Here is a 26,788-nt window from a genome sequence, read left to right as displayed (position 1 = left end):
TCTCTGTCAATGGTTCTATTGACAGAAACAAGCTTTAATAATAAAAAAGCTAAAGTCGAGAAAACATCCATTAGCACATGTTTGCGCCTCGCATCGTCAGTGGTGAGCCACGACAGCTTGGAAGCTTTTTTGATACGCTGTGGTTTGGTGGGGTTATATGAGGTCATCAGCGCAGAGCCAGTCCCAAAGCAATTGGCCCGAGCTGCGAACCCCATCGGATCAGAATCATTCGAATCTTTAAGCTTCAACCCTTGTCAACCGAGTTTTGACTTTTGAACTTCTCTACACCGTCAACCGTGATAATTCATTTCAATTGATCACTATCTACAAAGATCGCCGGTTTTATACTATCCATTTGCATAAGGGTGCTGATCCCTTAGGAGCCGCAATGGCGTCAAAGCAACGTCCATCAGTCCTGGTACTTATCATCAACTCTGCGCGCGTCCAAGAATACTGCTAATGCCATTCAGGTTACGGACGCGAGACAGAGACCACCCCAAAGAAGAGTTCTTCAACGACAAGACACTGGTGCAGGCGCTGGCGGATCTCAGGCACCAATGCGATTCATGACCGTCGACAATGTTCTTCAGTACAACTCTCAAATCCCTTCCGGCCAGCCACGCGGTCCCCCAGCACCGGTTCCTCATGGACGACACCCAGGACCCGCAGGCGGTGCCCTAAGTCGCCGAGTCTCTTCAGGCGGTCTACCCAATGCTCAGTCTCGCACCGGCCAGCCAATGCCCTCGAGAACGACAAAGATAAGCGAGAAGCTGGTCCTTCTTCCTGAAACAGGCGATAACGACGATGACGTCGACGAGGAAATCGAGAGCGAGTCGGTGCTCGCGCGCCGCGTACACGATGATGAGAATCGACCTCTGAAGGACGAAGAATTGGATGTCCTCAAGAAACGCGGCGGGATCCGCGGAAAGAGTTTTGCTGAGAGACTGTCCAAAATGCAGAGAACAGATAAGGTTAGCAGACTGACAGCCTACTGTACTGCACAAGCCTACAAGATTAAGCCGACTGCCGAGTTCCTGCGCAAGAAACATGAGGCTAAAACAAAAATTTACGACGACTGTCTATACGTCATCTACGCCTTGCCGCTCCTTAACGGTACTGATGGTTATCGAGTACGAAGCCGACCTATTCTCAAGACTCCTGGAACTGGAAAGACGGTACTAGACCTGGAAATCGAACGCAGTGAGCAACGGGACCACCATGAGGGATACTTCGAGGATGATGCATACGAAAACCCTAGTCCTGAGCGTGGCCATGAAATGCCTTCTCACTTGACTGACCGCCCATCAACTCCTGAGCGCAGCAACCCCTTCCGCCACGACGATGATGTCTCATCCATGAACCGACTTGCGCCCGACGCGAAGAATTTTGCTGAAATGTTTGTCTACTCCTACGGTGTCGTTGTCTTCTGGAACTTCACCGAGCACCAGGAGAAGGATATCCTTGCCGACTTAACATTTGCCGATGCGGACGCTACGGAGAATGGCGCTACCAGCCTTCTCACTCGACCCTTGGACCAGGAGGACTATGAGACCGAGGAGTTCCACTTCGAGTACAGCGCTGATATCAAGCGTCCTCGCATCTTTAACGATATGATCACTCTGCTGCCACGATCTGACCATATGATCAAACTCACCATCAGCCATGCTATTGCACAAAGTACGCGGCTGTGTTTCTTTGAAGAACGCATGAGTGAGACTATGATAAGTGCTCAGCATGTACCCAAGACGCTGGCTCTAACAGGAGAGCTTAACATGACACGCACTGAAATCGTGCGTATGTTGGGCCAACTCTTCAAGAGCCGGGTCGACATCAATCTATGTAAGTCTATCCACTCCAAATTACGGTATCTTAGTCTGACTATTTCACAGCGTCCAATATCCTCGATGTTCCCAATTTCTTCTGGGACTCTGAACCAACTTTACATCCACTTTACGCCGCCATCCGCGAGTACCTTGAGATCGACCCACGCATCAAAGTTCTCAACGAGCGATGCCGCGTCTTCCTCGATCTTGCCGAGATACTGTCCGACTCCGTTGCCGACGCAAAGATGAGCTACATCACTTGGATCATCATTGTCCTGATTATCGTTAGTATCATGGTTACCGTTACAGAAGTAGCCATCCGTTTCGGCATGCTCAACAAGGCAAAGGGTACTGGTATTGATCCGGCAATTATCGTACCTGCTCTTGGTGATGGCATATCTGGACAAGGCCATGTTGCCTTGCCACCAAGTGACCTCGAAATACTGGCGCAGACATTGGGCCTACAATCTAACGCCTCGTTCGACGATGTTCAGCAGGGTATTCTGGCTCTGAAAAAGAAGTCCCTTCCTGATGCCTCGATTGTACATGCTTCGCACGAGGATATCTGAGATTGACACATCCCATTTCTTACATTTCGCATAGCACGGCGTTAATGGATGGCTGTTATTCCAAGAATGTCTTTTCCTCATAAAAATGTTTACAGGGGTGGTGTTTTGTTAGAATGGACATCAATCCAAATAGGTTCGCGGCCTTTGTCTATCTAGCTCAGGAGTTCTTCGGGAATAAAAGATTTTCGCTTTCACTATCAGGTATAATAATACACATGTCGAATGCAGATGCAGCAACGCAGGCATTAATGTAGAGCATCTATTCTTACTCTGGAAATGCAAACCCTATTCAAGAAAATTGAAGAAACAACCAAAGTTGTATAGAAAAGGCCACATAGTTTCGGGGCCAGCACATTTTCGAAAAAACCCATAGCCCATGATCATGATAGTAATAACATCCTCAGTCTCCAATCTCCCCTCCGATCCTGCTTCGTGGTGGGCGAGTCCGTGGGGAGCCGCCGGATATCAAGCACAAATAGAATTTTACCAGATGTCGATCCATGCTACACACCCAGCAGAGATCCCAAGAAGCGAAGAAAAAAGACACCGAAAAAGAAGCAGTTCGCCTTTGCCAGTCTTCACTCGCCCGATCGTCTATAAAAAGGTCATGTATTAAAAGTGAGAATATCCGATCTCAATAGCGCACCAAGTTTACCGGGCCTGCTGCTCGACGGGCTTGTAGGCGGCGGCAGCAGCCTGTTGGCTCTTGCGGTTCTTGTTGTCGAGTTCGGCCTTGCTGTAGATGGCAGCACCAAGCATTGTGACGGCCATACCAGCACCGTTAAGCAGGTCGATGGTCACGTCGAAGAGGAAGATGCCGAGAGCAACAGTCAAGCACTGCTTGAGGTTACCACAGACGGTCATGGTCAGAGCACCAGCAAGCTTGTTGGTGTTGAAAGACGAGATGTTGAGCAGAAGGGCGAGGAAACCGTTTCCGAAAAGCGAGGCGAAAGCGGGAGGAAGAGAGACGTCTCCAGAGGTGATAAGCTTGTGGAAGCCGCTGACTTCACCGGTGGCAGTAGCGCAAGCCAGAGCCTGAAGAGCAGCGAGAGGAGACATGCGGAGGAGGAACTCGATTGGGGGGAGAGCGAGAGAGCCAGTCATGAATCGGTTGGTGACGACAGTCTATAAAATGGTTAATAAAGAGTTTAGCCCACATGAGGACAGAGCATACCTTGAGAGCGGCGAGCACAACACCAAGAATGGTGAGAAGGAAACCGGCATCAGTGAAGCTCATCTCACCCAGTGTGGTCATGGCAGCACCGATGATAAGAGGCAGGAGGGAAAGGTATGTCATGGTGCTGTAGGTTCGGCCGTAGTAAGTGCGGTAGATAAGGATGGTGAAGATCGGGCAGAGCATGCGCATGGTCTGGTAGAAAGGAACGGAGACCATAGCGAGAGACAAGTTGGAAACGGCGATATTGGCAGTGAAGAGAGCACTGAAAGCAACGAGGGCGAGGTTCTCGCGACGCCCTAATCGTGAGAGTTTAAAGTAACCCATTTGCATCATGACATAGGTACCGACACTGGCGAATGAGGCGTGGAGGAAAGTCAAGAGCCATGGGAAGTGGAACTATTGGAAGCGCATGTAAGTCTTTGGACTATCAGGGTACCACAAGCGGTAGATGCTGTCAACTTACCATTCCCAGAACAAGCTTGTTGTAAAGAGTGAGGAGCAGAGAGAAGAAAAAATAGGTTCCGAGCCATGCGAACTTGACGGTACTGGGGATAGAGTACTCGTGCTCAAGGTTATTGTTCTTGGGAGGCTCGGCTCGGCCAGCGTCGCTCTCGACGTCGAGTTCGCCCTTGATATCACGCTCTCTCTCCTCGGCGGAGAGGAGAGGAAGAGGCTCCTCGTTATTGGGGCGGGAAGACATGGTGATGGATGCGCCGGAGATTCGTGGGGATGCGATCAGGTGCCGTTGACGTTGAGGTTATCGTGGGGTCTCTAGCATAACCCGGAGTCGACTCAATCAATAACGACGAACCGACTAATAAATCCGCAAGCGCAGTCGATTACCGACAAAATGCAAATGCAGACCAAGGTGCAGCCGAGTCTTTGATGTATGTAGTTGTAGGTAGTTGTTAAGTGGAAACGTAACACGGAGATAGATGGAAGCGAAGAAAATACAGGGGCCAAGCCAAGGGGAGAAGGGGGCGGAGGCGCGTAATATGATGGAATAAAGCGAGCGATTGGACCCAGACAGGGAGATGAATATGGAGACAAGACGAGACAGGCGAAAATCAAGTACTGATCCCAGGGAAGAAAATGATCTTGCACAACACGCACACACAAAAAAGAAGAGAAAGTTGTGAAGAGTTGTTTCTTTCGAGGAGCTCGAAAAGGAGGGAAAAGAGGGAGTTTAAAGTGACGGGACGGGGAAGAAGGAAAAAAGAGTTGGGAGGCAGAAAAAAGGGAGGAAGGTTTTTAGGGAGACAAGCCCCAAAAAGGATCTCAGGCTTACTGTACCTGTGTGATCTGTACCCCCCAAATCAATATCTACGGGGAGGTTCGGAGGCTTCAGTGATTGATAGCGGGGGTGGTTGCCAAAGGAAGTAGTCGGCGGGGCCTTGCAAGTGGCTTCCAAAAACGGAGCTATTGGATCGGGGTGCGGAGTTTGGAGGAAAAGCCACTGGAGTGTGATTCGAGGTACACTGAGGTGAGGTACCTTGTGGCGTCTGTGTCAAGATTTAGTGAACAACTGTCAGCATTGGCGGAACCTGCTCGCAGTAACCATTACCAGCCTTGATTAGCCATGCTTGCTTGGGTGGGCTATTGTTCCAAATGGATTGGATTCTTGAATCCTGCAGTGGGAAATTAAGGTGATCGCTATTACATAGGCAGTGGCAGTACCTAGTGATTGATAGAGTTCCGCACCAGATCTCACCTAGCACATACATACTGACTTTACCTGCCACGGATGGATAGAGGTTAGAAACCTCTCCACTGTACAACCGTTAGAGGATCAATTTCATCTTATCACTCTTCACCAACCAACGCAAACTCAATTCATTCAGCAAACAAGCTTACAAGGATGCTTGAATGAAGACTCGGGACTACTCCCTCCAACGACCTAATGCAGGAAAGGACTTTCGATAAATCGTTTTTATTACCGCCTTTGGAACGTGATCCTGTTACCTGTACATGTATAGTCCAGGGGTCCAGAAGAACCTAACGCGATGGCACTCTACTCTAATCAGAAAAGGGGGCGGGGACATCTTGTCGCGAACCAGGAATACAGCATCTCAGACCAATCACAACATCTCGTGTTGACAATTCTAGCAAGTCACTGGATTGGGTGATGTTGGCTAATGAGAGAGGCGTCAGTAGTTTTATGCTGATATGAGTTGATACAATATCGAATATGGAGCTGAACAGACTGGCCCAGACTGCTCAGGGTGTTATCTTCTTGGTCACGGAGAAAAGGAATTTTCTTCTTCCAAGTGGGTATAATAAAACTCTAGTAACAATAAAACAGTATCCGTTTGTAGTCGGTATTTGTATGTGGTATTCTCGACACCGGCTCTCGCAGCACGGATCTCATGTAGACATAACTCAATCTCTATAGGTATTACAAGCGAGAGAGGGCACGTCATTCTCTAGTTAGAGTTGATTTATACCCGCACATATACGTGTTGAGCCGCGTTGTCGTGAAACGGGCCAAGGACCAGGAAAACTGTCCATCATCAAGAACACGCAAGCTCTGGGTTACGTAGGCCAAGGGACAGTGGGAGAAGACGATGGGCATAGTTGTTCCGCGTATTCATGGCTATTTTTATATGCACCGGCACCGGCACTTGCTCTCTATCTCTAACGGCACTCAGAAAGATCAACACTGCTATGAGACTGTAAGCGTTTAGTCGTTGAGGTCAGTCCGTGATTGGACCTCAATACGATTATCAGTGAGCAATACGAACCACATCTGCAGAGAGTGTCAGACGGATGTCTCCTTTAGACGTGTACAGAGAAAGAAGAAGAAAAACATCATTCAGAAGCTGTCACGAGACCAATTCCAAGAACCAAAAAAAAGGAGTAAATAGGCCGTTGACTTTTGCGCCATCCAAGGCCGTTGTTTCCGCCCCATTCATTGTTGCGTCGCCTCAAACTCAAGCGCCCTAACAGGTTTGAATAGCCTTGGCAGATTCCTACAATCTGCACAGCAATCCAAATTTTTTCTTTCCCACGCCATGAGACTCCATTTACCGTTGATCCGATAATTTGTTCTTGGCGGTAGTATCAGAATTCCAACGAAGCAGCCCCTGATAATCATGTTAGTTTATGTCTCAGATTCTCGATAACTTTATTTGTCACTATCCGTTGAGTGATGCAGAATATCAGTCTACGAATGCAAGGATCTGATTGTGTCTCAGCCCCGGAAGGCCGATGCCGCCCTTACAGAAGTCCCCTGCTTATGATGCTAGAGATGGATCCTTGTGGGCATGAGTATGTGTGTACTTAGTTCGAATAATGTCGCCTTATGAGGATGGCGAGGCAGGGATGCTAATACGTAGTCTGACGGGAAATGTAACGGTGATTTCTGCAATGGTGACCATCGATATTTCAGGGCAACTCGATGTCGATCCTGATGCTTCAGTGTAGGATCAATTTCGTCTTGACTTGCGTTCTCTAATGGTCGCAGTGTCTACTTATGCGGATATCTATGCTCCGAGATCCAAAGCCACACAACAACAGCACAGCACTTCAAGTCTTCATATCTCTCTGGTCTTGCGCCATGACTGTTTCATTTGCCCGCCCTCATTTATTCACATTCCATTGACTTTAGTAACCGTTGGCTCTATTCAAGGGAGATTCTCCGGATCCGATCAAGTCTCCAACGGCAAGTTGCCCAATCACAAACAACTAAACTGTCTTCCATTTTATTTTGATGTTTAAGCTCTTGGTCATTCATTGGTATTCATCAATTCCTCTATTACCGTGTTAGAAAGGCAGAAAGTGGCGTTATCAGGTGTGCTCTCCAAGCTCACATACAAACCATTTACGGCATTTACGGCATCTACGGGACATGCGAACATACGACTGAACACGCGACAAACAAAGAGACACTTCATATATCATGACACTTCTAACATTCAAGGGCCGATAAAGAGCATTCTTGATGTTTATGTAAGATAAAACGGCCAGCAAGAGCGAAGTGTACATGAAAAAAAAATATTTTGTACGTCCATATGCTCTTATTTTCGTTCTAGGATATCATCGATATATAAGGTAACTTTCAAGACGATACATATACCAAGCATCATGACTCCATCGCTTAACAAAACAAAAATTCTTACGCTTCCGTCTCAAGATTTTCCAAAGGCACATAACCCTCCTCTTTCTTAGCTCTTCTCCTACCCAGGGTCTCTCGCACCCAGCCTACAATACCTCTTCCACTCTTCCAGCGAAGACCACCACGCTGCTCAGCGGCAGCCTCATCCATCCATCGGGGACGCTTCCAGAACTTGAGGAACAGGCTGCTCACGACGACACTGACGCTACTGCACGCCATAGCAAAACCAGCCATCATGGGGTGCATGTGGAAACCAATGGGCAGGAAGAAGCCCATGGCAATTGGCAGACCGATAATGTTGTACATGCACGCCCAGGCAAGGTTCAGCTTGATGCGACGGAAAATGTACCGAGTGAGGTCCATCGCCGCAGGAATAACCATCAAATCGGTTGGGCGCATGAGAACGATATCGGCGGCTTCCATGGCAACGTCTGTACCGCTAGCCATAGCAATACCGATATCAGCAGTTGCAAGTGCAGGTGAATCGTTAATGCCGTCGCCAACCATGGCTACGACCTCGCCTTGTTCTTGGATTTGCTTGATAATCTCTTGCTTCTGGTCGGGACTCATTCCGGCATGAACATTCTCGGGAGCGATGCCAACAGCTGCAGCAACACTGAGGGCAGTAGATCGCTGGTCACCAGTAACAATAGCTGTCTTCACACCCAGCTTGTGAAGGGCCGAGATGGCAGCAGCTGCACCCTCCTTAATAGAGTCAGCCAAAGAGAGGTGGCCGCTGTATTTACCATCGATAGCCACGAAAATGTGAGTGGTACCAGTGGCAGGTCCCTTGCGAGAAGCCTTGGTTGCGCTAGAGTCGAGTTGCTCTGATGCCTCGATGACATCCTCGGGGACCTCAATGCCGTTTTCCTGCAGGTAGGCAACGTTACCGACCAGCGCCCGATAGCGGTTACGGTCAACAGCTGACGCAGGTTCAACCAGAGCATTGATGCCCTTGCCAACAGTGACCTTGAACTCGCCGACACTTCCTTCAAGAACGCCATCGACCTCAATATCAAGCTCTTGTCGAGCTCCTGCAAGGATGGCCTTACCAACGGGATGTTCACTGCCCATTTCAGCAAGGCCAACAATAGCCCACCAAAGTCGACGTCGCCATTCGTTATCATGCCACTCAGACTCGAGAACAGATTCGACAACGCTCATCTTGCCATAGGTGATGGTACCAGTCTTATCGAGGACAACCTGTGTAACCTTGGTACATCTCTCGAGAGCAGCGCCACCTTTGATCAAAATGCCGTTCTCAGCACCAACGCCAGTACCAACCATGACGGCAGTAGGTGTAGCTAGACCAAGGGCACAAGGGCATGCGAAAACGATGACAGAAATGCAGAGCTTGACGCAGACCATGATCTTACCACCGCTGGAGTCCTGCAAAAAGATTTTAGGTGGGTTTGTAAGCACATGGCTAAGAACCATCCAGCAAAGAAACGTGCTCAAGCCAAGAATGAGAATAGCAGGAATGAAATACCCTGCAATAGTATCGGCGAGTCGCTGGATGGGTGCCCGATTGGTCTGAGCATCTTGAACCAGCTTGACGATTTGGCTGAGCTGAGTGTCACGACCAGCACGAGTGACTCGAAAGTCAACACGACCATCACCATTGACGGATCCGCCAATGACGTGATCGCCGGTTCGCTTCTGAACAGGCATTGCTTCACCTGTCACCATGCTCTCATCTACGAAAGTCTCTCCTCGGACAAGGACACCATCGGCAGGCACCTTATCGCCAGGTCGCAGAATGACGACATCACCAAGCTGGAGAAGCTCAGTAGGAACAGATCGCTCCTCGTGGGCCGAACCACCAACTCCTGGGGTTTTGGGAGTAGTTGGGTCCTTACCCCAAGCCTCAGCAGCCTTCTCAGCAGCAATGGGGTCTACGTAGATTGTAGCCATAGAGGGTGCCAAAGACATGAGCCGAGAAAGAGCCTTGGATGTCTGACCCTTGGCGCTATTCTCAAGGTAACGACTTAATGTGATAAATGTGATGAGCATAGTGCTGGTGTCAAAAATGGTGCTCGGCCTGGTATGAGGAGGCAAAAGCAGAGAGACGGTCATTGTCAAAATGCTGAAGAAGAAGGCACAAGATGTTCCGAGGATAACAAGAACATCCATTGTCGGTGAGCGGTGCTTGACTGACTTCCATGCTGAAATATAAAACCGCTTTCCAATGCCGAATTGGACTGGTATCGTAAGGACTAAACAGATAATGTCTCCAAGATAGAGACCGGGAATCAACTCAAACCTGCCAAGATCGAGAGCTGGCGCACACATAGGCAAGATCATGTTCAGAATAAAGACCGGGATAGCAAAGGCTAAGGAGGTTCGAAAAGCCGTCCTCCACTCATTGATCTCTCGTGTCTTTGCGAGTGACTCAAGCTGTGCATTGTTGTCTTGGGTGTCGGCCACAATGGCGTTGTATCCCTTAGCTTCGACAGCTTCTACGATGGCCCGAAGACCAATAACACCAGGTTGGTGAGTGACGGTGAGGCGTGATGAAGCAAGGCTTACCGAAACTGAATCGACGCCGTGCATGGCTGTCAACTCAGCCTCCAAAGCTTCTGCTGCAGCCGCATCGGGAACACCATAAACTTTGAACTGTGCCGTGGACGATGACCCGCTATGATGTTCATTGGTTGGTTGCGAAGAAATAACTTCCGCGTCGAAGCCACGGTCGTCGATTATTTCCGCTATTTGGTCCGGCGAGAGTTTGGTAACATCATGTGTAATAACGGCTCTTTCCGCGAGAAGACTGATATTGAATTTGAGGACGCCTTCTACGTCCTTGAATCCACCCTCAACAGCTGATGTGCAAGCACCGCATGTCATGCCCTCGATCGCTACTGTCGTGATGGCAATGTTGCCGGCGTTGTCAGCATCCTTGCCAGGTTTGTCAGCCACCACTTTGCCCGAGTCGACAATCGTAGCATCAAAGCCGCGGTCTTCGATGATTTCGGCGATTTGTTCGGCAGTGAGAAGGTCGGGATCGTGTTCGATAACAGCTCTCTCGGAGAGCAATGAGATGCTGAAGCTCTTGACACCAGGAACATCTTTGAAGCCACCTTCAACGGCGGAAGTGCAAGCTCCACAGGTCATGCCCTCGACGGCGATAGTTGTCGTAATAAAGTCGTTGTCGTCTTCGTTGTGTGTAAAGCGTCTGGCGACAGGGCTGGGGAGGTCGGTCGAGAGGACTTCAGCATCGAAGCCTCGGTCTTCGATAATATCTTTGACTTCGTCGGCTGAGATAACTTGAGGGTTGTGCATGATGACTGCCCGCTCCATAACCAGACTGACTGAAACGTTTCCAACACCATCGACGCCCTTGAAGCCAGCTTCAACAGCAGAAGTACATGCGCCGCATCTATAGAGGAAACAGGGTCAGTGATATATTCCCGAACAGGTCGCATGAACTTGGCAGAGGGCCGCAAAAGCCGAACGAAACTCCATAACTGGGTCCCGGGATGACCGGCGGAAGTTGAGGAAAAGAATAGAACTGTGATCAAACTCACGTCATGCCGTCCACTCGAAGTGTCGTTGTAGCAAGATGGGCGCCGGCGCCGGGACTCCTCGGAACGGAGAGCGCGACATTATTTGTGTCCTTGTTAGGGACTTGGATGTAGGCGGGAGCCATCGCGACGGCTTGTGGCTCGTGAGCCTCGACTCGAGGATCGTGAATATTTTGCGATCCTCAGAAGCCAAGAGATTTTGAAGTTGAAGATTGATAGCCAGAAGGCGGCGGAAAGCGGGATGAACGGCACTTGTGGTCTTGGGTCTCACTCTCGCGGTTAGACTCGTTTGGTGGTTGGTTGCTAATAATGGAATGAACGGGTTCTAGTTCAATCGTCCAGCCACGACCATTTCGATTTGGTGGAGATTCGATGCAAACAATAAATCGAGCAGCAGCTCGGCAGAAAGAGAGAAAAGAGATAAAGAAGAAGAGTTGCAGTGTTAGACGAACAAGGAAATCGGAGGCCAAGATCAGTACTGTATCAAGCCCGGACTGGAAGGTCACAGCTTATGCCAGTTGATAACAAATGCGCCACTAAGACCACGAAGACCGGCTTCAATTGCTGATGTATGTGTATACGTATGTCGGCTATTTTTGGCGTTAGTCAGACGAAAGAAAGAGAACAAAATGAACGACCACTTGGGTACGAGAAAAGAAGAATAAGAAGAAGACACCAGGCCAAGAATAAAAGGACATGACATGAGCAAGATTCCAAAGGACGGCGTCTCGGCGTTTTAACTACGATTCAGGGGAAACACTCACTGCTATTAGCAAGGAAACACCAACAAAACAGTTCGCGAGGCGAGAGGCCCAAAAACCATCACATCCGGGACGAGTCTTGGCTCAGCGACTGTTACGGTCAAGTTCCAGTTTGGGGTCTGTTTCCGCTGTATCCAAGACGGTTTGATACCTCTCGTTGGTGGATTTAATACAAAGATGCGACTGCTGGAGCACCAGATTTCTTGCTTGCAGGGATGTTTCACTAGAGACTCAGAAATTCCCAAACGAGGCCCAGGGTCTCTTTGAACAATGGAGATGAATAGGGAGCTTGGGGCCGGGAAATGCTGAGACCTGAGACAAGGGGACTCCGCTATTAAAGAAAAACCTGGTCGATTGGCCGCAATCTGTTAGTGAGCAGTGACAGATGCTCAGGCAGTTCAAAAAAAAAAGTCTGTGAATGGTTGTGAAAGAGTGAGATCTGTGAGATCGGTGCAACCATAGCCACAAGGCGAAGGCCGCTGATGTTTATACCTCATCACTACCTAGTCTTATCTCTCCTTTTATTTCTCAGTCACAATGTGACTAGAGTTCTGCAATAGCTCACTTTCAGCTGGCCTTTTATGGCGCCATCTCTTGTCCTGAAAGGCGCAAGTGTCGATCATTCAAGTTGCTTCAGCACCCAGACTGTCCAACCAGCTTTTACCCTTCATGAACTATCGGAACTAGACACACCGACCTCTCTTTGGGAAGACTTCAGCTTGGCTTAGAACTGAACAGGAGTTGAATCTTCAATTTCCTGTTATTGTCGATCGCAACTCTGCCGTCGACCTCTAGTCGACCATCACCAATCATCGCGTGTCTTTTGGAGTAGCAATGTCTTACTATATGTAAGACGCAATAGAGTCCAATTGTGAGGTCTTTCAGGCGGATGTTCCACGTTCCGGCAATCAATGTCGATGTGTCGCGTGTAAGGCTACAGCTGCCAATGCGGTCAGCATGTCTCTGCCTTGCAGCCCACCAGCAGTACGAACGCTAGACTCTTTGTCACTCGTAGCTGAACTCAATAAGTTCCCAAGACAGCATAGGCAAGTCCACCAGTGGCTAAGTTATCGTATATGTGGTGGCTTCTTGCCAGTTTCCTTGGCGATAGACGGTTTGAATTGAGTTTGTACATGTTTTGCACAGCCATTGGCATACTCGAATGTTACATCGAGTATCATTTGGCTGCCTTTTAAAAAGCATATTCTGGTTGTGGTTTGCGTTGGTACAGAGGTGGATGAGTTGGGTATCGCTCTTTACACATAATCTAGATATACAGGAGCCATGGTATGAACATAACTGGCAGTGTCCAGCTCCGACATCAAAAGCCAAGACTGCTCCTTGAGTGGCTCATGCAACATGAGAGATGAAGTACAAGGCGACAAGCCAGAGAACTCCAAGTCAAGATTGAACACCATTATTCTATCACGGACATATAAGTACAGGGTAGTCGGCTTCACATTGGAAGACCCCACGCTTACAAGTAATTCGACCCCACATCCCATGAGCCCCGCGCCCACCATACGCTGCCTGCCTAGCGCTCCAGCCTCACCTTGAACTAAGCTCCGATGCTCCATCTTGAACTTCATCGACATATCGCTTGCACAAGCTGCGACTATCAACATAGAGTATTTCCCTGGGCCCGAGCCTCAACCAGAGGGTATAATAGAGCGCAGGAAATTACGGACTTTCACTACAGTCACTACTTTCCGCCTCTCTCCGTGCTGTGACGTACTTGATATCCGTCGCCTATCCCCCGAGGCTGTCGCCTCAACCACACCACATCATGGAGCAGACGAAGGCTCTTAACGCGCTGGAGGTATGCATAACTAGGAAAAGCAAGATGAAACAGACTGACAACTGCATTAGCCATTCATCGCTCTCTCCAAATCAGCTACATCTCCTCGCGCAGCTGCGGATCTCGTCACCAGAGCTACATCAGCACCAAACACATTCCTCTTCAGTGATCTCTTACAAACACCCGTCATCCAGAACCTCGCCGACTCAGAGTTCGCTTCGCATCTAAAACTTCTCCAGATCTTCTCCTATGGAACATACTCGTCATACAAAACGACAGAAGGCCTACCAGCGCTTGCCGAAGTACAGGCAACTAAGCTACGGCAGCTATCGCTTCTATCACTGGTCCGAGATCGACAGAACCTCTCCTATGCCGCGCTACAGGAAGCCCTGGATCTTCCTGGAGCACGCGAGGTAGAGGCGTTGGTGATTTCTGCGGTTTACGCTGGTCTACTTCACGCCACGCTTGACCCAGCTCGTGCAGTCGTGCAGGTCACCAGTGTTGCGCCTCTACGTGATCTCGCCCCTGGAGCGATACCTGACATGGCCGCTGCGTTGAAGAAATGGTCTGACCGCTGCACCACCACCCTCGAAGGCCTTGATCTTCAGATCAAGGAGATCCGAACAACAGCCGCAGCTCGACAGCGTGAGCAGCGCCTGGCGGACGAGAAGTTACAGCAGTTAATCAACGAACAACAAGAGGGAATGGGACCACGCAAGTACGATCTGCCAAACATGACACGGGACCTGGGTAGACGGGGGTTTAACAAGCGATCAGTCATGGATACAGGTAATTTGGTGGACAACGACAGTATGGATGTCGACGAGGCCGAAGAGGAGAAGAAACGAGCAAATAAGCGCAAGCTTTGAAGACAGTATCCCTTTCGAGTCAGGAGAACCAAAAGTCAAGCTCGCAACACGTGTATCACGAAGAACCATGACATAATAGACGATACGGCGCCTTTTTATTAGCCCTACATCGGTACAGAATGCCGCCCTGAGACTTGTACTAATTCTAATGACCTGTCAAGGTCATAAATAAGAAGGAAAAACGCATGGCCGGAAATGATTCAAGATCATGTTCCAGACCGGGAATAGCTAAATTACAAAGAAGACCTGGTTGATAAACAGTAGATTTCCGTACGCCAGCCTCAAGAAAACAACGCCCGAGCTCAATCGAGAGACTGGGATAGTATTGTCGCTTAATCAAGGCACCTGATCATTACAGTCGTGAGTATTGATATGATGTCCAAAGAGACTCTCGCGGAGATGGCTTTTTCTTTTAATGGGAATTTGAAAGGCCAGTAATGGCCGGCATTAGTGACCGCGGTTGAATGTGAAAAGAATAGTTGCTTAAAGACGCTTTCCCGGAACAAGAATGAAGAGAACACAGAGTGCAGCATCAATGAGAACAGTCACTGCGAGGACCATGATAGCACGCTTGGCGATGAGCTTGCGAACGTAGGGTTCACGAATGCGAGAGAAGTTGAAGGGGGTGTACTCGCTGTAACCAACCAGGGCCATAATAGGGTCCAGAGAGTATTGGTAAGACGCAAGAAAATAGACACCGACGGTGAATGGGAGGATGAGCTATTGAGAGTCAGTAAGTTTTCGAGAACTCCCTTAAATGAGGCACTTACCCAGCATCTGGTTGCACGAGAGTAGTCAAGAAAAATGAGGACAAACGCAGCCCAGAGGGCGGCAAACATGGCAATAAGACCAAGGATAAGTCGCATGATGAGAGTAGGTGGGATAAGGTTGCCCAGAGCCTTCATTCGAAGGAAGCCTGGGAAAGCATCTCGCTCCATAGCCTGAAAGACATAGTCCTTGGCAACATCAAATACCTCGGGATCGTCGCGGCCATACTCTTCGATGGCAGTAGTGACCTCTGCGGTAATAGAACCTGGGAGGGTGATTTCTCGCTCGGCTCCAGGAAGAAGGAAAGTGTAGAGAATTTTCTCAGCTGAGGCTCGGATGTCCTGTCGCGCAACGGTATGAGCGGGCGAGTTGGATTCGGTAGTGACTTCGTGAGAGTTGCTGAACTGAGGGCTGGGTCTAACAGGCGCAGAGGCACTCTGAGGTGAATCGTGACTTTGGTCCTCTCTAAGGAATGCAGACATTTGCGCATCTTGGTTCTTCTCCTTCTCAGTCGCATACATGGACGGACCTGCCGTTCTAGGTTCCAAGTCGCCAATATTCTCGAGGATAGCTGAAGATCGTTTTGATTGTGCTTCGGGAGTGCCAATAAGGACGGATCGTCGAAGTTCGCGAACATAATGCCGGCAGAGCGACATGTGCTGGGCAACATCAAGCCTGGCTATGTCAGCTAAGCTCTCTGGAAAGTCAATCCTGCATGAACCTACCAGAAGTCGAGATAATCCACCGAGCGTTGCTGATCGCGCATGTAGATATAGAACGAGAAAAGGTCGACGGGAGGGAGAGTGCGACGACTCAAGACCTCAAAGAGCGTAGGCAGTCGATTTCTCGTCATGTCAGGCTGAGGCGACGGCGATGCCATCGTGGTAACAGGTTCGTGTTCGGCCATGTCGGGCGAACGTATTATACTTGTCGATAAGGTGAGAGTGAATGTTAAAATGAAAGAGGCGTTTCTGGCGCGCGGAGTAACTGCCGGGAAGCTTTATGGAAGGGTCCGGGTACGCGAAGTTCCCCTGATTACAACCGACGACAGGCCGCTAAGTCTTGTCGAAGCAACCGCACACTCTCCTAAGCGAAGCAGTCTCCGAATGAGAGAAATGAGACGCTTATGCGCAAAGGATGGCGATATTTGCGGTGCCTTGAAATCAATTGCCCCAAGCTGGAATGATGGAATCGTTATGCAGCAACGGCCAAGATTGGATGCAATGCTTGCTTCGCGGTAAACACCACTGGAGGCTAAACGTGGACCATACAACGCCTCTAGCCCATCTGGGGTTAGCTGATTGTCTGAACTGTGAATCGACCGCTATCACGTGAGAGCCTGGTGGGCCATCAGGGCTGCGCTCTAATTGGTTCGCCAGGCCCACAGAGTGCCTGCCGATTTCGAGGGCTACGCACAAAGATTTTTGGCAATTACTCCAGCTACTTCATCACACCTTCCTAACGACCAATCTCGAAGAGACGAGCCGCAGGTACGACCAATACTCCCTCCTCTCCTCCCTCGAAGTCCTTTTTCTCTCAAGAGACTACGAGCACGAGCGACTCATTCTTTTCTCAACTTCGTCGACCGAAGGACTAACCCTCATATTTCCAGCCATGTCGTCCAAGAAGCCCTCCGGCAAGACTCAGCGCTCCGCCATCGCGGATGTCGTCGCCCGCGAGTACACCATCCACATGCACAAGCGAGTACGTTGCTTCGCCAAATAATAGCTCGAGAACCGGAGCTGCAAATGTCTGGGTTAAATGCTAACGAGCAAAAGCTCCATGGTGTCACCTTCAAGAAGAGGGCCCCCCGTGCTATCAAGGAGATCAAGGCCTTTGCCACCAAGTCCATGGTACGACTATCCATCCTATGAGCCTGATGTCGAATGCGAAGCAATTGCAGAGGACAAAGCTGTCATTTCGAACCACACGTGCTAACATTCACGATAGGGTACCTCTGATGTCCGCATCGACCCCCAGTTGAACAAGAAGGTCTGGGAGCAGGGTATCAAGGGTGTTGACTACCGACTCCGAGTGCGAATTTCCCGACGACGAAACGACGAGGAGGGTGCCAAGGAGAAGCTGTACAGCTACGTCCAGGCTGTGAACGTCAAGAACCCCAAGGGTCTTGCCACAGTCGTTGTTGAGGAATAAATATAAAAAGTTTCTCTTGGGACAGGTTCTATGGTGGCATGGCATTTGGAGTTGCATTCGGCATTCTGGCTTTTGACGCTGAATATACACAGAGGGAAAAAAATGTGATCAAAGCTTGAAGTCAACACAAACGACAATCGGTGCCTCGGCGTGAAGTGGTCTATGGACAAGGCTTTTTTTATGAGGGCGAAAATAATCATTTACGTTCTGACGTGATGATGCAAATGTTATGAGTCGTCGATTAGAGGGTCTGCTATCGACAATGGTGTACATGTTTCTGACCCTATCAAAATCCCCTCCCTTCGCTGTTAAACCAGCTGTGGAAATGCCATGCAATCCTGTAACCTACCAAGTCACCAAACCAAATTCCGTACACCTGGTACTCCTGTTCCTTTATACAATTATCAAAGCACAAACCCCTAGTAAAACCTAGTTATTCGTCCTCAACATCCCTGTGGCGTGCCAGGACCTTCTTCTGGAACTCCTCGGTATCCTTGTCCCACAGCTCGGCAGCCTCACCGTTGAGGGGTGAAGCACTGAGAATTCGTTAGTGAAAAGGTTATGGTCAATCTCGAAACTTTGTACGTACTTGTTGGGCTCGCCAAGCAAGCTTTGAAGGCTCAGCAGAACAGTTTGGATGTTGTAAGCAGCAGTCCACTTGTCCTTGAGAATGTCCAAGCAAATGCGGCCGGAGAAGTCGACATTAGGATGATAGATGGGTGTCTTGAAGAGCACCGTAGGAGCGGCGTAAGGGTAGTTGGAGGGGAATGCAAAGCTGAGCTTGAAGGTCAACCCGGCGTAGGGAGTATCGTCGGGACCCTCAATGGTGGCAGTCCAAGCGAGGAGGTTTCCATCCGCACCGGGGAAGGCAGAGACGCCGGGAGCGGGCGACGTCATGAGTTGCATCAGCTCGGTCTGCAGTCTGTCCAGAGTCAGCATCCGCAGCGACTATAATGTCTCGGGACGAGTATTCACCTCTTGGTCGTGCTTTGAGAGTCAGGGCCCTTGTGGCCAGAGTTAAGCTTGGCGGCCTGGACACTGCCGGGAGCTGAGTTCTGGCTATCCTCCATGTTGTAGTTCATTGTGAGATGTTGATGCTGATGTTGTTTCCTCGAGTAAAACTGAGTATGGAGAGATGCCGACAACCAAGAAAGCAACAGAAGAGTAGATGCTATTATAGGTTGCTAGGGAGCGGTAGGGAATTGTTTATGTACAGACAACAATTCCGCAAGTGGAAAGAGGTGAAGGTGGACGAATGCAGGGGCGATTGAGGGAGACAAAAAGACGTTTGGCTGTGGCGTACACGGGAAGGGGTGAAAACGAATAGAGAGAAAGCCCGGGTTCTAAGTTGTCTTTAAAAGTGAGACGATGTGCAATATATTATTTTGGATTGCGACAGAATTGAATAAATGGAAGGGCAGTGATTTCTTAACTCAAGCTTGAACAAAGGCTCCAACTGTTTACCGCAGCAACCAGCGCGACTAGGGTCCAGGTGAATAATACACCACAGCCAATGGTCTCCAATACAAGGCAGCAGTGCTGAAACTGTAGGGCATGTTTGTGCTGTGAGAGGATGCACAGGGCGCTAAGTGACGCTATCTTTAGGGGACCTGGATCGGGTCTCACAGCAACAAAAAAAAAAAAACACTTTACGCGGTGAATAGACGCGGACCAACGTGTACAACTTCTGGACTTGAAGTATCAGGACGATATTCCTCAACTGAGCGATTGGTTATTGTTGAACAAGAATATTACTAGTAGCAACACAATCCAGATACCATCATAAATTCACCTACCTACCTTTACACAATGGTAAGCCGGACATTCCTTATTTAGCCCCTATCAATAGCGTCTACCAAGCTTTTCTCCAGTGGCAGATCATCAGTATCAAGGAGATTGTGAATGATTCACGGTCATACCTTTATAGTTTCCCCCGACAGATCTTAGCCTCCCGGTTCGCTTTCGGTGCCAAATCTGAGCTGTCGCTGCTTTACTCTGAGCAGAGGTGATCAGGAGGGTGATCAAGTCTGAGCACGACAGAACTCTCTTGCGCTTCAGGTACGCATAGGTCGCCGCAGAAGGGATACCAAAGCGGAGAGCCTCTTAAGCCCTACGATTCCGTATCCCTTGCGGTCGGTGGGTTATGTCTGTTTCGTGGCTGTGATTCCTATTACGATGCTTGCCGGGGCGATACTTGTTGCAATCAGCTTCATATTGGCAGTATATCGGCGTGTTGGCTGCCGTCTTTCCATAGCTCATTTTCATAGGAAGCTGCATCGAAGACTTTCCATTTATGAATAGAAGACGAAGACTACTTCTTTATCCGGCTGGGCCGACGGTTCTCCTGTTGTAGTTCCTCTGACAACGTGGTGTTTCTTTTGTGGCGTCCTATTCTACACTCGTCAATCATGTTTGCTTCCACAGCAAGAATCATGTCATTCGTGATGTCTGTGCCAGATTCCCTTACTCCGGGCACATCTTGCGCCAGGGTATCAGACCCCTAATCTAACATAGCCTTAATAACCTGGATCTGCTCCAGCACAGCTGACCGACTAGTACCGCCTTTAGACGATTTCGCCTCGACACTCGACTCGTACTCGAATGCCTCCGCAATGCCCGCTGTGAATCGCGGATCAATAGCTTGCAGTTGCTCCAGTGTTAGCTTGTCCATTGAAACCCCAGAGTTTTCAGACAGCGCAACAACACGTCCAGAGATATGGTGAGCTTCTCTGAACGGGCACCCATTTCGTACCAGCCACTCCGCGACATCAGTAGCTAGCATCGTTTTATCTAGAGCAGCCTGCATCCGCTCAGGTCGCACCTTTAGTGTAGAGATGACACCGTTAGCTATGCCAAGACTATCAGACACAGTCTCAACTGCATCAAGCATAGGTTCCCATCCCTCCTGGGCATCCTTATTATAGCAATATGGCAGGCCTTTCATAGTCTGCCAAGTGAATAGTTAGTAGCTGCTCTCCATACGCTCTTGGTCGCAAAGGCGGGGCAATCGCCTGAAATGGTTATCAAGACTCACCATCATCAACCCAGCCAGTTGACCGAAAGAACGACCTGACTTGCCGCGCAAAAGCTCGCAACTATCGGGGTTATGTTTGTTTGGCATTAAAGAACTACCCGTACTGTATGCGTCGGCCAGTCGGAGGAAAGAGAACTCAGAGGATGAGTAAAGAATAAGGTCCTCAGCCCACCTACTGATGTGGTTGGTGAAAACGCTCGTGAAGATTAGGAAGTCGAGAATAAAATCCCTTTCAGCGCTTGTGTTCATAGAGTTCAAGGTGATTCCACTGAAACCAAGCTCCTGAGCTATTGAGTCTCGATCAATTCCAAAGGGGTTGCCAGCCAGAGCGCCGCAGCCAAGTGGACTGAGGTTGACCCTTTCGAAAACTTGGCGGAGTCGCTCGAGATCTTGCTTGAACGAAGCGGTATGCGCCATCAGCCATTGGGCCCACCTAAATTAAGAAATAAATGAGTGCTTGGGAGTGAAATGGAAGGGCGTGCTGATATACCTGATGGGTTGGGCGCGCTGGAGGTGGGTGTATCCTGGCATGATGTAGTCGCTGCGGTTGCCAGTCAGTAAGGCGGCGATTCTGGCTGGAGGTGGGGCTGGACTTACATCTCAGACTCGGCGCGGGCGATAATGACCTTGAGAAATGCAACGAGTTGGGCGTCGATTTCGCGGATTCGATCGCGTAGCCACATGCGCATATCGCAGACAACTTGCTCATTGCGGCTGCGCCCCGTATGCAGCCTACCCGCGATGTCCTTGCCGATGACCTCCCCTAGGCGACGTTCATTTGCGGTGTGGATCTGGCCCATTATGTTAGCTTCTAAATGCCGAGTAGAGTCGAGTGGCGTCTCACATCTTCGTCGTTCGGCATGATTGCGAAAGTTCCTTGCTTCCATTCCTCCATCACTTGGAGCAAACCACGCTCAATCGCTTGGAAGTCGTCTTCGCTAATAATGCCAGCCTTCGAGTTGGCCCGGGCAAAAGCGATCGATCCGAGGATGTCCTCCTTATAGAGAGCCTTATCGTAGTTGATGGAGGCATTGTACTTATACATGAGAGGATCAATTGCACCTGCAACACCGTGTAGTCAGTATCTAGCTATTCGAAGCTTGCTTTCCGGGGCATTCGAACCTGTGAACCGGCCTCCCCAGAGCATGTTAGCTGCTGGAGCGTCTGCCTTATTCTCTGCCATGATGAGGTCTTTGCGAGTGGTGTTAATTCCGTTCGTTGCTTTCGTTATCGAGGTCAAGGGCGGGGGTTGTTGTTAAATGTCGAGAAAATTGTCGAGGGGCAGCCGATACCGGCTAAAAGTTATCGCGTATGCGGCATCGGACAAGAGCTTGGGACCCAATGAAGGTTACCCTGCGAAATAAGAGTCACATTGAGAACTTTAACGGATGCCTGGGTTGATTAAGCTTGTGTCTGTTGTCGTGAGTCAGACTCTCATCGGACGCAATCAATTGGTTGGAGGCAAGAATCGCTGATGGTAAAAGCAGAACATTAATCAAGTGTTGAAAGAAAGAAACAAGCACTAGAATACGCCAAACTCCCCATCACTAACCAATCTGCCTCCCTCGCCTCTGGTCGCGTCAAACTGAATCCTAGACTTGTATGAAGTTAAGAAGCTATAGTGTAAATTTAAAGTTGCATAGGTAAAAGGTAATAGGTTAGCATACAGCCTGTTAGAGGGAGAGGCGACGTCGAGGTGATCAAAGGTGATGCTCAGTGATTAAGAGCAGTGGTGCTGACTAACCAGATCGGGCCGCTGGCCGTTTCGTTGCAGACTACGGAGTACAGGTAGGTAGTCACAGTTACTCAATCTGCTGTGAATCGAGCTCGATCTTGTATGACTTCATTACCTAGACTCTTCATAACTAACACAAACCAATGAATCAGTCACAATTAGACCCCCTACCAACGGATCTTCCCTTCCGAATCGTCTCCAAGACCGTGGGTCGAGGAGCATATGCCTCGTTAGTTTTACCCCATGTTTCACTCACGATAACCGAGATGTTCACTGCTGACCTCAACACAGCATCAAGAAAGCAATTCCCCTGGACGCCCCAACGCCAGTTTTTGCTGTAAAGCTCATCCACAAGGGTTATGCTGTTAAACATGGTCGCATTTCTACCAAGCAGTTGGCCATGGAGGTCTCGCTGCATTCACATATCGGCCAGCATCCCAACATTATCGAGTGGTTCGCTTCAGGAGAAGATGATATTTGGCGATGGATTGCCATGGAGTACGCAGAAGGTGGTGATCTTTTCGACAAGATTGAAGCTGATGTGGGTGTCCGCGAGGATATTGCCCAAGTTTACTTCGTTCAGCTCATCAGCGGCGTGAGCTTCATGCACTCCAAGGGCGTGGCACATCGTGATCTCAAGCCTGAGAATATTCTCCTCTCTCAGGACGGATCTTTAAAACTCGCAGACTTTGGTATGGCCACAATGTTTGAGTACAAAGGTCAGCGAAAGTTGAGCTCAACACTATGTGGTAGCCCACCTTATATCGCCCCTGAAATCCTTGCTTGTGGGCGTGCAGCAGACAAGAAGCTACCCAACGCTGCCAAGTACTCTCCAGACTTGGTCGATGTTTGGTCTTGCGGTGTTATTCTATTCGTTCTTCTCGTCGGCAACACACCATGGGATGAGCCTTCACAAGGCAGCTGGGAGTTTCAGGAATATGTAAGAACATCTGGTCGCAGCACGGATGCTCTGTGGGGGAGAGTCCCAGCAGAAGCACTATCTCTACTACGAGGGATGATGAGCATTGATTCATCAAAACGCTTCAACTTTACTCAAGTGCGCCAACACCCTTGGTACACAAGACACAATGCCCTCCTCAACTCGGATGGCCGAGTCACAGATCCCATCAACTTGGCGACACAGATGCTGGAGAATCTCCGCATCGACTTCAACCACCACCCAACATCACAGCCTTCGTCGAGCGACAATATGGACATAGATACTGGCCTGAATGTCGGGAAATTTTCCTCTACCCAGCCAGAGACACCAATCGCTGATAAGGACTGGGATTGGGAGCGTCCTCCACTTCGCTCTATGGCCTCGCCAGCCTCATCACTCCCACATACTCACGATGTGAGCCGAGCAATGCTCGATACACTCGCCGACGAGCCATCTATGTCGCAATTCTCTCAGACTCCTGGTCCTTCTATGACCCTCACCCAGCAAGCTCGTCGTTTCCGCGACATTTGTCCCCCAGAGTCACTTACTCGCTTCTTCTCGGCTGTGCCTCCGGCCCACATCATCCAGATGATCAACGATGCTCTCCACCATCTGAATATCCCCACGACGAATATCTCGCCTAATCCACATGGCAACCCTGTCGCTAAGATAAAGGTCAAAGCACTCGACGGTCGTCAACAAAGTTTGCATGGCGAGATTCAAGTGGATCGTCAGCCTCTGCCAGACGGAACAGAGGTCCTTGACATTCGCTTCGTCAAGGTCAAAGGTGATCCTCTTGAATGGCGACGATTCTTCAAGAAGGTGGTTGTTTTGTGTAAGGATGGTGTATACGTCCCCGAAGCTTAGAGAGGAGAGGGACTGTCTTGTAAAGTTAGAACAAGACATTCATAGATGTCAGGATTTGACAGTTGGATCATAAAGCTCATGATCAGACATAGTCATATACATAATACGAGAGCATGAGATACCCTCAGGTAGCAAGAAAAGTTCCGACCTTGAGACAAGGTATCAAAAATACATAGCCTAAGGTCTACTAAATCTTTGCTAAATTTATGTCAACATGAGTCTTTTGTTCCACCTGGTGTATCTATCCTAAGATTTTCTGGCATCCTCCAAGATACAAACAGGATCCCGATAGTTCCTCTTTCTTAGGCGTTTGCCTTGCTATACTGCTCAACCTGAAGCCCGAAATGATTGAAAGCTTTCATGCCTTCATCTTCTATCCCCCAACGTCCAAGTTCCAAAGACTGATTAGCATCTAATGAGTTTAGAATCTCATCCAGATCAAACTCCAAGTTCGGATATGGCTCAGTTTCAAAATTATGGATTTCTCGAGGTACTTGAGTAGAGCTCTCAGCTGGTATCTCCTGAGGGTCTGGACTTCTCGAGGGCGACCTCCGTCTCCTTGAGACGGAATACCCCCGAATTTCCGGTTTTCTCTTGCCCTTGCGAAAAGATTCCATAATGTCTTTAAGGACATTAGTAGCGATATCGGTGATCGTTTGAGAAGTGAAGGTTTGCTCCATAAGTCCATCGACTAAATTCTCAATGCGAGGCCGCATACGTACTGAGAACTCACGTCGTGCGTAGTCCTCAAAGCTGTCCAGTAAATTCGCTCCAGCCTGCTCGATGTCTTGCTCGGGTTGCTCAATTTGCAAAGAGCAGAGTTCCGGATCTGGGACCATGTTAGGCTGTGACTTTATGGTCCAGGGGCATGGACTTACATGGAGAGGGGACAGGATCATCGTCAGGGAAGAGAATCTTGTACATCTCAACCCATTTCTCTCCTTCAGTAACTTGTCGAGCTTTCCCATTTTTCCTCTTTCTGATGCGGAGTAGTCTCTCTTGCTCTTCGTTGATTCCTTCTTCCTCAGGCTCTTCACTTTGTCTCTCGCAGATAGTGTCCGCTCGCAGATGTTCGTTGAGGTTGAAAGCTGATTTGAGGTCTTGCCTGCATCTATTGCATCGGAACCTGGGAAGCCTATGTCGCCGATATATATGCTCTCTGGATATACCGTTAGATATTCTGTCCAATTCAGTACCTAGGTAAGTTTGACTTACTTGACCCGATGAACAGAGGTCCAGCCCGGCCAGCAACAACTTTTCCAGTGGGATGTTTTATACCTCTCGCGATTATGCTTGAAGAAAGGACAAACATATCTGGTTTCGATATCAACGCTACCTTTCCGCTTCTTCTGGGCCCGATCTGGTGTCTCATCATCCTCACCAAACTCATCATCAGAGTCACTTCCCTGATGCTTTCTTTTGTTTTGGCTGCTTGATGACTCTCCACTACGACCGGGTGCTGCGATCACCGGTGTAGGGCTACCACTCGAAGTGGACTGGCCATTCTGAACTCCGTGTCTTTTAAGTGCCACCTCAAGCCACTCCTGGAGTCTCGCCATTAACTGAGCCACGATTTGGTGCTTTCTTCTCTCTGCGATTGCAGACGATGAAGAGGCTTGGTCGCTACTCCAGTACGTTTCGACACTATCTTCCGAAGTTTCTCGACTGTAGCCACAGTCCGAAGGATCTGTGGAAACTGGGAGAGCGGACTGGGACTTAGGATCCGGCTCTTGAGCAGGAATGTAGGAAAACTGAGATAGGTCGATATTTTGATAGTCCTCGAAAGCCTCAGTCAATTCTGCGTTCCAAGGAATGGATTCTGTAAAATCAAAGTCTTCAGATTTGAGAGGGATAGGGAGGCCTTTCAAGGCATCTTCCAATGGAGCATGAGTGCAGCTCTCAGTCGTACTTCCAGCTGAACAGAAGCATCCGCTGTCTATCGAAATACCACCAGTCGACCATGAGGTACCCGAGCTTTCTGTTCTGCACATTGGTTTGTCGTCGTCCAAATTCGACACCTCTATACTTGGTATCTTAGTATACGCAGTTGTCGAAATATTGTTCACCATGGGAGAAATGGCCATCCCAAAGGAAGGAGTCGACAAACTAGCTAAGCTGCTGGTGTTTGGTGGCATAAGGTGGGAGACGTTGCCTCCTTGCTTAGAGATGCCAGTAAGCCTCGAGCCTTGACGCCGTCCAACCTCGAATGTAGCTTTCTCCAAGAGCATTGCTATGATGCGGTTCTGCTGCTCTGTTAAAGGCTTCAGAGCAGCCCGCTGGTCGTTATGTCTCGAGTCAGACATGCTGCATGTAGAGATGAGCCCAAATAGCAGTGTGCCTGGTGTTTGGAGATGTAAATAAAGATAGGACTGTGTGGGTTTTAATGGCGTTAAGTTGTTCCTCACAAATCCTTGAGAAGTAAGTTCATAGTGAATTGTTGGACAACTTTGGGGTAGTGCGTTGTTATATGAGTACCTAGCTAATTCGCAATTGCGCAAGTTCCCAATGGCGGGCGAACCATACATGAGCAGAGGCACAAACAGGCAAGCGTCCTCGTCAGCCAGTCGGATGGGTTGAAAATAAGCCCATTTCTTGTTATGAGAACGTACTTTACTCTCACACAATAATCAGTATAGCCATCTGATTTGGCAACAA

The 26,788-nt window shown here is 49.2% G+C and overlaps 11 protein-coding genes across 11 annotated transcripts; 4 read left to right on the top strand and 7 right to left on the bottom strand.

Moving 5' to 3' along the window:
* Window positions 1-388: 388 nt before the first annotated feature.
* On the top strand, window positions 389-2,392 carry FPRO_00416 (uncharacterized protein; the record flags this gene model as incomplete). Its single annotated transcript, XM_031225415.1, has 3 exons — window positions 389-418; window positions 471-1,839; window positions 1,890-2,392. 3 exons carry the CDS (start codon window positions 389-391, stop codon window positions 2,390-2,392), a joined length of 1,902 nt encoding a protein of 633 aa, XP_031076054.1.
* Window positions 2,393-3,043: 651 nt separating this feature from the next.
* FPRO_00417 (uncharacterized protein) lies at window positions 3,044-4,269 on the bottom strand (the record flags this gene model as incomplete). The annotated part of the gene is made up of 3 exons (XM_031225414.1): window positions 3,044-3,517; window positions 3,567-3,965; window positions 4,033-4,269. 3 exons carry the CDS (start codon window positions 4,267-4,269, stop codon window positions 3,044-3,046), a joined length of 1,110 nt encoding a protein of 369 aa, XP_031076053.1.
* A 1,537-nt stretch (window positions 4,270-5,806) lies between these two features.
* Window positions 5,807-5,989, bottom strand: FPRO_00418 (uncharacterized protein; the record flags this gene model as incomplete). The annotated part of the gene is made up of 1 exon (XM_031225413.1): window positions 5,807-5,989. The coding sequence occupies one exon, from the start codon at window positions 5,987-5,989 to the stop codon at window positions 5,807-5,809; it is 183 nt and encodes a 60-aa protein (XP_031076052.1).
* A 1,694-nt stretch (window positions 5,990-7,683) lies between these two features.
* On the bottom strand, window positions 7,684-11,332 carry FPRO_00419 (uncharacterized protein; the record flags this gene model as incomplete). The annotated part of the gene is made up of 2 exons (XM_031225412.1): window positions 7,684-11,062; window positions 11,211-11,332. 2 exons carry the CDS (start codon window positions 11,330-11,332, stop codon window positions 7,684-7,686), a joined length of 3,501 nt encoding a protein of 1,166 aa, XP_031076051.1.
* A 2,422-nt stretch (window positions 11,333-13,754) lies between these two features.
* Window positions 13,755-14,635, top strand: FPRO_00420 (uncharacterized protein; the record flags this gene model as incomplete). Its single annotated transcript, XM_031225411.1, has 2 exons — window positions 13,755-13,787; window positions 13,838-14,635. The coding sequence occupies 2 exons, from the start codon at window positions 13,755-13,757 to the stop codon at window positions 14,633-14,635; spliced, it is 831 nt and encodes a 276-aa protein (XP_031076050.1).
* A 483-nt stretch (window positions 14,636-15,118) lies between these two features.
* Window positions 15,119-16,310, bottom strand: FPRO_00421 (putative RAX1 Protein involved in determination of budding patterns; the record flags this gene model as incomplete). Its single annotated transcript, XM_031225410.1, has 3 exons — window positions 15,119-15,355; window positions 15,406-16,078; window positions 16,129-16,310. 3 exons carry the CDS (start codon window positions 16,308-16,310, stop codon window positions 15,119-15,121), a joined length of 1,092 nt encoding a protein of 363 aa, XP_031076049.1.
* Window positions 16,311-17,017: 707 nt separating this feature from the next.
* Window positions 17,018-17,557, top strand: FPRO_00422 (putative ribosomal protein L31.e.A, cytosolic; the record flags this gene model as incomplete). The annotated part of the gene is made up of 3 exons (XM_031225409.1): window positions 17,018-17,107; window positions 17,182-17,256; window positions 17,354-17,557. The coding sequence occupies 3 exons, from the start codon at window positions 17,018-17,020 to the stop codon at window positions 17,555-17,557; spliced, it is 369 nt and encodes a 122-aa protein (XP_031076048.1).
* Window positions 17,558-17,990: 433 nt separating this feature from the next.
* On the bottom strand, window positions 17,991-18,639 carry FPRO_00423 (putative ubiquitin-conjugating enzyme E2-C; the record flags this gene model as incomplete). The annotated part of the gene is made up of 3 exons (XM_031225408.1): window positions 17,991-18,093; window positions 18,147-18,479; window positions 18,533-18,639. 3 exons carry the CDS (start codon window positions 18,637-18,639, stop codon window positions 17,991-17,993), a joined length of 543 nt encoding a protein of 180 aa, XP_031076047.1.
* Window positions 18,640-20,057: 1,418 nt separating this feature from the next.
* On the bottom strand, window positions 20,058-21,774 carry FPRO_00424 (putative argininosuccinate lyase; the record flags this gene model as incomplete). The annotated part of the gene is made up of 6 exons (XM_031225407.1): window positions 20,058-20,504; window positions 20,592-21,024; window positions 21,082-21,132; window positions 21,189-21,382; window positions 21,436-21,653; window positions 21,714-21,774. The coding sequence occupies 6 exons, from the start codon at window positions 21,772-21,774 to the stop codon at window positions 20,058-20,060; spliced, it is 1,404 nt and encodes a 467-aa protein (XP_031076046.1).
* A 695-nt stretch (window positions 21,775-22,469) lies between these two features.
* FPRO_00425 (uncharacterized protein) lies at window positions 22,470-24,133 on the top strand (the record flags this gene model as incomplete). Its single annotated transcript, XM_031225405.1, has 2 exons — window positions 22,470-22,555; window positions 22,618-24,133. 2 exons carry the CDS (start codon window positions 22,470-22,472, stop codon window positions 24,131-24,133), a joined length of 1,602 nt encoding a protein of 533 aa, XP_031076045.1.
* A 302-nt stretch (window positions 24,134-24,435) lies between these two features.
* Window positions 24,436-26,436, bottom strand: FPRO_00426 (uncharacterized protein; the record flags this gene model as incomplete). Its single annotated transcript, XM_031225404.1, has 3 exons — window positions 24,436-24,962; window positions 25,012-25,292; window positions 25,349-26,436. 3 exons carry the CDS (start codon window positions 26,434-26,436, stop codon window positions 24,436-24,438), a joined length of 1,896 nt encoding a protein of 631 aa, XP_031076044.1.
* Window positions 26,437-26,788: the final 352 nt, after the last annotated feature.

Source organism: Fusarium proliferatum, assembly GCF_900067095.1.
Source record: "Fusarium proliferatum ET1 genome assembly, contig: FPRO_scaffold001, whole genome shotgun sequence".
Taxonomy (NCBI): Eukaryota; Fungi; Ascomycota; class Sordariomycetes; order Hypocreales; family Nectriaceae; genus Fusarium; species Fusarium proliferatum.
The sequence above is the reverse complement of the archived record's forward strand: the minus strand, read 5'-3'. Positions and strand labels throughout refer to the sequence as shown.